Source organism: Lottia gigantea, assembly GCF_000327385.1.
Source record: "Lottia gigantea unplaced genomic scaffold LOTGIsca_20, whole genome shotgun sequence".
NCBI lineage: Eukaryota > Metazoa > Mollusca > Gastropoda > Lottiidae > Lottia > Lottia gigantea.
This window is the reverse complement of record NW_008708401.1, coordinates 308,408-321,633: the sequence shown is the minus strand read 5'-3', so window position 1 is coordinate 321,633 and position 13,226 is coordinate 308,408. Positions and strand designations below refer to the sequence as shown.

At 32.8% G+C, this 13,226-nt stretch overlaps 2 protein-coding genes across 2 annotated transcripts; both read right to left on the bottom strand.

Annotated features, from left to right (window-relative positions):
- Positions 1–1,471: 1,471 nt before the first annotated feature.
- Positions 1,472–5,726, bottom strand: LOTGIDRAFT_231474 (hypothetical protein; the record flags this gene model as incomplete). Its single annotated transcript, XM_009053614.1, has 8 exons — positions 1,472–2,135; positions 2,413–2,535; positions 3,376–3,702; positions 3,930–4,240; positions 4,560–4,636; positions 4,962–5,095; positions 5,407–5,435; positions 5,713–5,726. 8 exons carry the CDS (start codon positions 5,724–5,726, stop codon positions 1,744–1,746), a joined length of 1,407 nt encoding a protein of 468 aa, XP_009051862.1. The 3' UTR covers positions 1,472–1,743.
- Positions 5,727–6,427: 701 nt separating this feature from the next.
- Positions 6,428–8,731, bottom strand: LOTGIDRAFT_231473 (hypothetical protein; the record flags this gene model as incomplete). The annotated part of the gene is made up of 5 exons (XM_009053613.1): positions 6,428–7,090; positions 7,123–7,767; positions 7,979–8,035; positions 8,332–8,411; positions 8,704–8,731. 4 exons carry the CDS (start codon positions 8,726–8,728, stop codon positions 7,597–7,599), a joined length of 333 nt encoding a protein of 110 aa, XP_009051861.1. The 3' UTR covers positions 6,428–7,090; positions 7,123–7,596.
- Positions 8,732–13,226: the final 4,495 nt, after the last annotated feature.

Sequence of the window (13,226 nt, the reverse complement as noted above, 5' to 3'; positions counted from 1 at the left end):
TATAGCCGAACACCGCATACTTTAAACTACAGGGCCAAAGTCCAAATGGCCTAGGAACTTCGTCTTTAAACATTTCGGACAACAGATCTCTGTGATACAGTTCAAGGTGTTTAATCTTTATGCTACTACAGATGCATGGCAAACCATTCTCTCAGATGTCACCAGTAGTCATTGAAAACCTAATTGCTCCCAAATTTGTCAGTTGTAAGGTCTGCTGGAACCCTTTTAAGATCAACACAATTGGCCAAAAGATGACATAGAATTGATAGTTCTCCCATAAGACCAGTCAATAATCCTATGATATATAAAATACTGTAAATTCTAGTATAATATTTTAATACAGAAGATTAGCAAACATATATACTATAAAATCATACATTTTTTACCATAAACCTTTTATCATCATTACATCATCTAGACTAATCATAGGACCTACAATGGTCAGATATTTACATCAGCTTCATAAGATATACATGTATAATTCAGAAAGCAACATAAATTATTTTACCATTGAATTAAATTATAACATTCAACTGTTTAAAAAGTTAACATTATCTAATCAGTAAGATTTGTTTTTATATATTTAGATATCCAGGGTAAATTTGAACAAATATATTTGTACACTGGTTTCAATTCGAAACATAAATACATGCAGTCTTGCTTCATTTTGAGGTATGATCTTGAGGTGTGATTGAAAGTATTTAAGACCTATATCGTATCCTTCAAGAACAGCAGACTGTTATTTTTATGTTTTGAATTATAAATAGATTTGTAAAAATATCTTTGCTTGACTTAAGTATAATAAATGAATGCTGATTTTTCTATTAGTTTAGAATCATCACCAATTTAAGAAACACTAAAATCAACTTTCTTGTGAAATAAACAATCATCTTTACCTTTTAATGTATAGATAAACAAACAGAACATGATGAAAATAACAAAACAACAATAAACATAACACAATAAGCATTTTCTAATATTCATTGAGTATATGTTTAAAAATAAACAGTAATTTTTTTGCTGAATATTAAATTCAATGAGGATGATTCAGGTCCTGTGTAGTTTCATTTAACCTCAAACAAATAAAATCTTCTAGAATTGTCTTGAGGAGTTTTGTGCATAAATATCTTTGTACTGACTAAAACATTTTTGATTAACTTTTATCTCTAAACTGTAAATGCATACTAAATATTACACATTAATGAATTACCATAACCATGTCTATTTTTCTCACCCAAATCAACAAAATACATTCTAAAATCTAGCATAAGAATATCAAATCGACTAGATAAATTTTGATTGGTCTTATTTTAGAATAAAAATTACAAAAACTCAATAAAGCAATGATAAGTTAGGTCAATAATATTGTTAAGGCTTGGTGATATTGTGTTAAGTAGATATATCAATATTAATTAAATAACGGACACAATTTTATGGTATACTACTCCTTAGTTTTATTACACACGACATTGCAACAATCTACATGGTCATCTTCAGGTGAAGATGATGACAATGTACACTGTTCAAACGTAGTGTGTAATAAAATTAAGGAGTAGTATACCATAAAATTGTGTCTGTTATTTAATGTGATCTCTACCTCTAAATGTTGCTAAAGGATAATCAATATTAAGGTAATATGAAGATGTACAGTATCATAAATATATAGCAGTATAGAAATTTATATTTTTAGTCATATTGTGATATGATCCAATATCGTGATAAATATTGTGATGTCCACTTGATCTAATTAACATAAAACATGTCATCTGCTTTCTCTCCTTCTTTAGATTGATTGTCAGTGGATTTACTTTGACCTAATTTCTGTTTTAAAACCTCCAGTTCTAGAGTTAATTTAGCTTGTTGTAAATCAAACAAAATTCTCTCCCTTTCCTCACATTCCATGGCACGGAAATCTGCTTTTTCTTCTCTCACCAACTGTTGTGCTAACACTCGTTTCTGCAGTTCTAATACTTGATTCTGTAGTTTTAAATTGTCGTCTGGAGTGATCTCATCTATTCTGCGAGGTTTTTTTCTACGGTGGTAACAGGGTTCACTACCTGGATACAGTGGGGACGAGGGTAACATCAACATTGTGTCATCTATAGGGCTGATTACATCATTCTCAAATTCTATATCTGAAAAAGCGCACAAAAATTTAAACAATAGTGATTTTTTTAAAGCAATGGTTATAAACATTCAGCAATAGGATACTCAAAGATATGTGAATAAAAATAGGCGAAGGACCTTCAACACGTCTTAACCTGGTTTTATCATTCTAAAATTACTGAGAATAGCTGTTTCATATCTACTTTGATTTTGTCTCAGCTTGCAGCTTGAAACATGAAATTTAACATGTATATGCATGTATTTCTCCTTGTGCTAATTATTTGACATATTTGAACTTGTACTCACCATATTCTGGGTCGATGTCTAATCGTGGTATTTTAGGTGGTGATACAGTCGTGGTAGTCTGTAAAGATGGGGAATCAGCTGGTAGAATCACAGTTTTCTCAGATGTTTCACTTCCACTCTCATCTGTAAGGAAATATCAAATTTTAAGACTAGACTTTAATTTGAATTAATCAGTTAATTTTTACTCAAACAACTTTACAATATGCAATATTTTTATTTGGTCATATTATCCAGGTTATATTTCAAAGTTTAAATCTAGTTTTCACACAAGATTCCTTGAAAATGAGTTTGTATAATAAGAATGTTTCAACAGTAACATAATGAGGTGTAATCAGTATGTGTTCATAGTTAATGAATTGGCTCTGAAGTACCACATTTAAACTGCAGAAAGCAAGAGTATATTTTGGTTAACTATTTAAGAGTTACAGGCTTCTATTTTGAAACCAACTCATAATGCCACGTTTCACAAACCACAGGACCACTGTGTCAAATCCGAAGTATTAATTCTAAATGAAAAGAATGATCAAAACTCAGAATTAAAAGTTAAGAAAATGAAAAGGTGTATTGAAAAAAAAATTCTAATAATTTGTAATAATACATACCTTGATAATTTATGTGTGTGGTCCTGGGTAAAAAATCTTTGAGAAAAAAAATCGCAAAAAAATAAATGACGCGTTACTCATCACCATTAAGATGTAGCAAGTAATGTAACAAATATTCAAAATGATACTAAAAATTGTGGCTGATACTAACAATACCATCAGTATAAATTAAAGAGAATGTATTGAGATTTAGTTGTATTGCTGACGATTAAACTAAAAACTTCTATTAGCACAAATTCAATTTTTTGAAATCCTTAATTCCGTATTACATAGACCAATAATATGACAATATATTCAGAATTAGCATAAGCTTAAAGCTTATACATTGCCCTTTTTAGTCATTGATATTGAGCAGTCTTACCTTTCTTTTGTTCTGGAGGTTTTGAGGTTGTAACAGTACTAGTGTCTGGTTGCACACTAGCAGGATTAGGGTGGGTATTATCAGTTACCACAGAAGCACTGGCTGGGGAGGCATCTGGAGGTTTAGAAGTACTAGAAGTCATTGGTCCTTGCAGAAAATCACCAAAACCATCATCTTCTGGAACTGACTGAGCTGAAGAAGGCAATGAGTTATGACAAATAATGGTTACTTTGGTTTCAGGATAGGATAACAATCTAGGCTCATGAGGATCCTTTCTAACTGCTGGTCCTTGGCCAATCCTCTTGGCATTTACCTGTCCTGGATTATCTGTATAAATTTACAATACGTTGGAATAATGAGGAAAGATGGTCTGTTTTCTAAGGTTTCTTCCAACCGTATAAATCAATTATGTTGATTATTTCGTGTCATTGTGATCAAAATTATCTGGTTGTGATTATGTTACTAGAATTTCAGACACAATATCCATTCATAGAAACATATAAAGGACACCACAAATAAAGGAAAACATCTTGAATTTGAATTTGTTTACCTACCAGAGGAAGTATGTGACATAGAAGGCTGTATCGTAGGTGTGGACTGTTGTGATATAGAAACATGTGATGAGGATGCCGTAGAATGAGATGATGAGGCTGGGGGCTGGGCTGTTGAAACAGTTACAAGATGTCTATCCATTCTTCCTTTTGGTTTCTCAGTTTTTCCAAACATGGATTCTATAAATTTATCTGCGTCTGCCTTGACATGTTTGGTTTGACCAAACTGTTTTAAACGTTGTTGTTGAATTTGAAACTGGATATCTTTTTGAGATGGAGGTGGCCTTGTTGGTACAACCATAGCTGGTCTATTCCTGAAAAATTCAAATGAAATGCAATGGAGTTTTATTTCCTACTTTTCTGCACATGTTTAGGTTATTGAAGCAAGCAACATGGTTCAGTGTGTCATTGCAGTTCACACTGAAATATTTGATTTTCACATAACATCTCAAAATAACATTTTCCAAAATAAATTGATACTGAACTCTTACGTTTTGAACTAAAAAGCATAAGACTCTCGGTAGTATTTTGTTTGGTATTTCAATTTCAACAAAAATAAATGACAAAATATGAAACATAATGGTCAGACAAACAGTCAAGTTTGTTCTTTATTTGAGAATTTTATAAATTTACCTGACAAAGTTTTGTGATATATGTTGATTGTAAGAGGGTGGAGCCATTCTTCGTGGCGCCATCTGGAATGATTGTCCCTAGAAATAAAGAAAAAAATATTTAATAAAATACATTGTTGTAGTAAACATGGTATAAACTACGTTCTTATGCATTTAATATAATTTTGCTCAAAGTGATTAATTCTGTAGGGTTCTAACTATCTTTTGCAGCCTGTGCTTTCTGATGATAAGCAAATTGTTACTTTCTATCATAATAACTAACTACAAAATAAATATTCTCTCACAACAGGTTATAACTACATGCCTGTGCTTTCAAAGCATTATTTAACCCCAATGTCACCTAAAATTCTTAATATCTTTAGAAGTGATGCTTAGAGTCTTAAAGAAGAAAATAACACCATACCTGTAATGGGAACATCTGTTGAGGAGATTGTGGTATACCTCCTGCTATACGAGGTAATGGTTGCTGTATCAGAGGATGAAAAGTCATCCCTGGTTGAACAAATTGTCTTGAGCCTGACATCATATTACTAAAACCTACAAGTAATACAAAATATGCAGTTTACAAGACATACAGAAAGGAATAGGTAAAGAAAAACAATATTATGCTGCCTGTGACGAGTGGAATTTTGAATTAATAACTTAAAAAAAGTATATCCATATCTAGTGCAAGGTCTGCTAAGAACTTAGTTGTGCACAATAATTATTTGAAATTAGTGGCATATTGGGCCTACAGCCTATATCATGACTCATCAGCCATCACAGGCCTAATCTATAAAATGAAAAGTAATTGAATAAACATAATAATAGGCTAAATTGAAAATCTGTGCATACGAATGCTTACTAACCTGGCTGCCCAACAGGATACTTTATATCCCTAAAAGAAAAAATAATCCACAATTTAGCTAAATACAAAGACAATCGTTTAATTACATATCCAAAATAATTTTTAAAAAATGTGAAAAAAAAATGACAAAATATGCAGTAGATTCAGAAAAGATTTTTTCAGTGAATGTGACAAATTGTACCTAATCTGTCAATAATTTAGATTGCAGAAACCTTCGAAGGTAAAGTTGAATGGAAAAAATACGCCTCCCATATGTTCTATATCATAGTAAGTCAATAAATCCCTAATCAATAATTATTTTCATTACCTATTGCCGGCCATCTTGGCAGCTCTTTTGTGTGGGAGGTTTGTTCTTTGATCGAGACGAGTGCAAAGAATCGACACTTGTGTCGTGTTCAGGTAAGTGATATAAATTTATTTGATTGTAAAGTAACATAGCCACATACACTTAATGCTATAGAAAGTTTGAATAACTGTGCAAAAGAACGTACTGGAATGCCGAATCTCAATATCAAATAGGCTTATATCTGATGTGATGTCGCACTAGAGTTCGAATTATCTTTTCTTTGAGACCACAGTTGTTTTAATGCAGAATTAGACCATGTAAGCTGGGCTCTTCCATACAGTCCGTAGCCAAATCTCTGGATATTGATCTTTCCTAGATTATCACTTTATCATAGGTTGACTGGGAAATGAAGAAAGAGAGCTTATTAAACATCACCAGGCTTTCAAACAATGTCCCCAATTGGTTAGATTTTAGCAAGAGAATTTCATCCAGATTCAAGTGCTATAAATGGAACAATTCAGCTACTGGACTTTCCTTAAGACCTATGAGACTCAATGTGTGCCACATAGGTAAACAAACCAAATCATGAAGTGTCTTTTGATAGAAGATTGCTTTGAATCACGTCAGGTAAATATAGTAATGTGTTCTCAGCATACTAAGATGAAAAACCCAACTTGAGCTCATGTAATTGAAGTCAAACAAGGTGAAAGAAATGCAAGATAAACAAATTATATTTCAGCTTAGTCTTTTATTATCACATTTTGATTACAGTTAATAATAAACAGAGATTCCACTGCAGTTTTTACCAATAAATTAACTTTCTATACACCTCTATATCTGTATATGTCAGGGATCCCAGTGAGGAACGAAAAATATTGAGGAAATGGAAAATATATGCTAAAGGTAAAGAGAGCTTACAGACTCTCATGTGAGGAATAGGGGGAGATTTTACCATTTTAATATGCTTTGGAAGTCAATACAGAAATCTTTTCATTCCTAAAATTTTAAAAGGTTTTATTTGAAAATAAAAAAACGGCCAGAAAAATAGAGGAATTCCTCTAAAACGATGAAGTCTGGGGTTCCCTAATATGTATATAGGAATAACAAAATATACAGTCAAAATAACATTGACTTACTAAATTAAAATAATACTTGATTTTATTGTCAAGCAAAGATTGCATAAACAAAAGAGAGAAATAAATATACACCTCAATATATACAATAATATTTACATCACAATAACAAATATTTACAATTTATAATAACAACTTTCATATTCCTTAACATCATTAATATAACATTCTGTAACGTCAAGCCAAGATATTGGTGCACATCTAGGGAAGTTTCCAACCATGAACAAGAGTAGTCCATTTTTTGTACTTGGGTAAAATAAGAATACATAATAAGTAATTGAAACTGCACAATCTATACCTTGTTTGTGTTCTAATAAAGTGCTTCTAAATGTGGGAGGTATCAGGACACTGATGGCATTGATTTGCACCAGTTTGCATAGTTTTAGTTTTACTTTTAATAGCATTGCAAGAACCACAGACTTCAGACTGATAAATGATGTATCATTGTCCCTCCTATACATTATTTAGAAAGCCTCCTAACAACTCCTTTAATATGTTGAATCTTTAATATGTTAGATCCTAAGATCTGAACAGATATTTAAGCTCAAAAACAGTAGGACACAACTGGACTTTTAGTGCATTAATAAACTTCTTGTATGCAGTTATTACAGTATAATATCACTGGTAATAAATACATTCAAGAATATGCAAATTTGAATTTTGTATCCTCAGCAGATGTGCATACTATCATAACTTTCCTCTTAAAAACTCATCCATACATCCATTCAAAGCACACACCAAACAATTTTCCCACGCTAGTAACAATAACAGCTCATCCCGATGTTACCCGTGATATTAAATAATATGATATAAAGAACAGCGTAACCAGTCCGATGATAATATAACACATCAATTTACGATTACCCTTCCCAGAATTCACCATATGACTCATTCTGCTCATACTTCCTGTTAACAAACCAGTTGCGCTTCCAAAATTATCAGACTGAAAAATACAAAGAACAAAATTATTATTCTATTTTTAATAATTTATTATTAATAACTTGTATCAGAAGTTGTCAGATTTCATTAGGTGACTGCACATATCAACTTGGGTCTTCATTGAAGCTACACATCATTTATTATGTTGAACCTCCTAAATCTCTCTATAAATAAATATATATTGTCAATTAAATTGTTTATGAAATATGACTTACCATTCCATCAAGAAATGAATTGGATTCTTTAGCCTCAGTATTCAGGTCTACTGTGATCTGAAAAAAATATATATATACATTAATCTAATAAGCTTTCTCAACCATTTTCTTGCTCCTGTTCAGTGACTTTACCTATATTCACATATCGTATCAGTCATTAAATGGGAACTTCTGACTCATTGATATTTGCTTATCAATACTTAAAACTGATGTTGTTTTCAAAATTTCTATGTGTGAGATCATGATACCTCAAAAAAAAAAAAGAGTTTAGGTCGATTGTATTAAAATTAGTTTAATCAGAGCAATTGGATAGGGTTTATGGGATTTAACCCAAGGTTAATTAAACACAGTACCTCTTTTAGTCTTGAAATCTTGGATGATAAACCACTAACTTTTTGCTGGTTTTCATAATCCAGCATCTCTTCTGTTTTTCCTGTAACAACAACAACACTTAATATATCTTAGCAGAATCCATATGTAATAATATACCACGATTAGTCATAACAAAAAGTGACTTGAAGTAAGAAAGTCCGTTTTTAAAGTTTCTTCGTTTCAATTCAATGTAATAATAATGTAAACAAACGACTCTTAATAATTGTTAATGCCCGTTTCTCAATCAAATTTCATGATTCAATCCATGGGCGTGAGATAACAGACGTGAGCAGCAAGTTGTCATAATATCACATGAAAAAAGAACGTTTTTAAATCATAAAACAATCTTATACCATTTCTTGTTCTGTAATCTGCCATGTTGTCAATAATTCTTCAATATGACAGAAGCCGGTTACGTACAAATTTATATTCTAAGAAAAAAAACGAAAGAACTAATATTCTTAGCGCACTAGGAATAAAGAAAGTAAAATAGCACTCATCAAACTATAGAAGGTCTAATATTTGAATTATCATTATAAAAATGTTTTGAATTTTGAAAATTTTTACACTTTCGAGCAAAAAATTGCTTGAAAATCCATCAAAAGTAGAAGTAATTTAATTAAATGCCAATTAAGAAAAATTTACTCATCAAAGTAAATACAATTTATCAAATCAATGTTCAATTGTCAAATTAAAAAGCAATAGTTTACAAACAGGAGCGTATCTAGTAAATGCCTGAGGCGGATGCCAAGAATGGGAGGCGAGGACAAACCAATTATCAAATATAAAGTCTTGTAGCTCACTGGTCACCGGCTAAATTGTCCCCATTTGTAGGTAAGAGTTGCACCCCTTTGCCATCAAACGACTCTTTCCCCGAGGATGCTTTGGAGAGAGTAGGTTTCGTTGGTAATCTCCAGTACACGCTGTCAGAAGGTTTCAAAGTAATACAACTATAGTAAGTGGTTGGTTGGTAGATGTCAACTTAACGTTCGCTTCCAGCGGATGCTGATATCGCAAACTAGGTAGTTGTTGGTAGTAGGTAGGTTGGTAGGTAGATGACAAGTTAACGTTCGCTTCCAGCGGATGCTGATATCGCAAACTAGGTGGTTGGTAGTCGTAGTAGTTGGTAGTTGGATTCAACTAGTAAATCTAGCTCACTGGTTTATGTACTGACCGAGTTTGAAGACACGAGTTGCGCCCCTTATTTCATTTCATATTGTTTTTTTCCAAACAAAAAACCAGCAAATAAGTCCTTCCCTTCCCTGTTTATTAGACAGATAAAACACCCCCTCGTTTTTTTATGATTTAAAATCCTCTCCCTCGGATAATCCCTCGAGATGGCGGATTTTAAATATAATCAAAACCTGCTGTGTATACCTATAGCCTAAAGACCAGTTGCTAGTGATCTATTGTTGCAGGCGAACCTTTAAATCTGCACTATGCCACCTAGTTTAGTAACTAAAGTTTATTTAAAATATTTTTTCTACAATCATTTTTTCCATCTTGGCTACTTCTTTCTTTTATGCACGTGTTTATAATAGAACACCTTGTTACACACAAAAATAACACCACACTTAACATTGCATCTTTCTGTTATCTATTGATCTTCTGGAATCGGCGGCAGTAAACATCAAAGGCAAATTGTTTTATTAAAAGCACATTACCTGTAATAGCTAGCTGCAGAACGTGCCTAGAATGACGTCAGAAGACGAATAAATTGATGATTATACTAATTGGTGATTGGGATGCTACTAACTGCATCTGATGGACAGATATGAAGTAATATGAAATAAATTACCACCCTTTGTTAGAATTAACTATTAAGATAAGGAATTGCTGATAAATCACTGCACTAGAGAAAAAACTGCAAGAAAAATAATAAAACGCCGACAAGAAAATTAACTTTGTCTATTAACTCCCCCAAAAAAGTGAATTTACGTTCTCTTTTGCATAACTCGATTGCTCTCGATGAAAGACATTTTGCCATAAATATGAAACCAAGCCAAGCAAAAGATATCGACTCCCTAAATCTGAAATCACGTACGCAGCTATGAAATTTTTTACACCGATTTCGTAGGGTGTCTGTTCAGATTCAGTCCTTTTTTTGGACCCCTGTTAAAATTGTTCGTGAAAATCAACATTTCACAAAAAATTTAGAACTGGCTGGTCTTGAAAAACGAACAACTTTGAGTATACACGTAAATATATTGGGACAAAGTCCGCCTTTGATGTAGAGGTCTTGTCCAAAGCCACCTATATTAAATTAGCCTAACAAGACGTTGTAAAAGTTTGAGGCAATAAGAATTATGTAATCAAGCTAGAAAATAAAAGAAATAGTAGATATATAACGGTTGTTTAGTAATTTGTTTAGTAAACAATGTTATAATAATGTCTATTTTCTATTGACTTCCAATGCCAAGTATTAATAAACACCAGCGATCGAATTGGTGCGAGTAAATACAAACCATAAATATAATGATTATAAATATACAGCACTACTTCTGTTTTTATTTACCATCTGTCTACGTCATCATGATGACGTGTACAACACGTGAGGTATAGAAACATGGCCGACGTCTGTTTGTTGCTTGTCTGAATCCTTCAAGGCATTCAGGGTAGAAAAAACTTGGACGAAGTTTTGTTTTGATTTTGTTTAGCAAGGGCGTGTGTTTTTCTCAGATGTTGTAGGTATCATGCATGTTTCTGATACTTTAACAAGGTCACCTGAATGATGAGTGAGATGTTCTGATACAAACAAGACTACCAATGATGACAGGCTAGGCTAAAATTACTAGCATTTGTCCATTCCGACCCTAGAACCTTGCATCTGTCCCTACCAATGATTTCTACTACCTGTGAGCATTCACTTATGTTCGGTTTTTTAAAATGCTCTACTCTACAGTCCCAACACCAACAAGACAACCTTTATGTTGTCACAATTGTGAACATTCCTTTTGCAATGGTTATAGCCTAATCGACAATTAGACTGTAATACTTTACAGATATCTTCAGAAAACTTAAATCATATTAATTGGTTTTATTTTGTTAAATATACATATTTCAGTAAGTCAGTATTATATAGCATCTAATGCATTTGAAACTACCTTGCAGATTGCTCTTTACATGATGGTAAGTTTCCTGTGTCCAGACTAACAGCCTCAAGTTAGTGACCAAGGTTGTATTTATTTCAACCTCCAGGCCAGCAGACTAGAAATCTGTAATTAATACACAAACTACTGACAACACGTGGTGAACAGAGTTTAACAATGAACAAGCTATGTCTGTTGGTAAAACTGTTATTTTATTAGTGGAGGAAATATCCTTTACTTTATCATTTCCTTCCAAGTTATAATTATTATGATTTATTTTCTCATTGATTATTTTTAATAAACCAGATTTCCTGTTACTGTTTTTAGTGCATCAGCATTCATATTATTGGTTAACGTCCGTTTCCAGTTAACTATAATATCGCAGGCTAGATAGTAACTGTTGTTGGTTGTCCAAGTAGGATCTGGATTAGTTGGATGGTTTGGTAGTTGCAAATGCAGATTTTCTGACCATAGTAAAATATCATCGTTCAAAACATAGAGATACTCACTGGTTGGACACGATAGTTGCGAGCTCAAATTCACAAAAATAACTTGACAGAAGAAATATGTGAAGGGGTCAGTGCGCAGCTACCAGCTCCTGTGATCAACCGGATTATCTCAGATATCAACAGTTTCGGCCCACAATTAGTACAAATGCTGTCATGCTAACATGGTCAACTGATGACAACTGTGTGTGGTCTTCTGAGGGCTATAGGCTATCCATTCTTGGCAATATTTCGTAGAGAATGTGCCCTGTGCTGAAAATGTATATAAAACGTAGGCTATATCAATGGGCATCCATACGTTTTGGGATAAATATCTTCGTTGCTATATGCTGAATACAGTCATGTATGCAACAGAAATAATTATTTGAGTATTTCTGTTTATATGACATGATAGCCTAATATACAGATTATAAGTAAACACTATTTAAAGAAGTGTGATATACGAGGCTGACATGTGTTTATTTAACATTTCAGTCATTAATATTAAAAATTATTTCTACACTAAAAGATATAAATTGCATTAAGTGATCTAGTAGCCTAAATTCCACTTTACAGAACTTAAAACCAGTTAATACGTATCATTTTATAGAGTTCGGGTTTAGAATTGAACTTATGGTTTCAACGACCTGGAAACTTCAAGAAATTCGTCGGTTGAAGACGTTCTTGTCATAGACAAACCACTCGCAAGATCGTCATTCTGGGAAGTGTCACGCTTAGCTGAAAAAATATTGAATTATGAACTTTTAAAGTGACTTTCTAAACGGCTTTATCCCTCTAAAATTTTAAAGATGTTAACCATGGCCATCATGATTGACTAGCTACACGATGCTCATTGCTTATCAAATGAAACACTACTTTGAATATCATTAGTTTCTTTGACCCTATTTCCGTTACCAGTAATGGCCGCAAGGGTTGATATTCGTTCATTTGGGGCATTAAACCTTGGCCCTGTGTTCAACAGTTGTGCAAGCTAATGGTGCTGATCTGGTGAGATTTTCCTCTTTTACAGTGCACATATTCCCACACTTATACAGAAAAGAATGACTTTAATGAAGTCACGACTTACGCGAGGCGGCAATGAGTGAAAGGGAACAACTCTGTGATGTTAGATTGAAAGATTACTTGGTTCCTTTTTTTAGAAAAGAAAGGGTGGATCACAAACAAATGAGCGAAATATTTGTAAATCTGAAAATTGCGTACAGCTATTATCAAACTGTGACCCTCTCAGCACGTCGTTTCGATAATAATACAATACACCCTTTATCCCTGTGAGTAGCATAA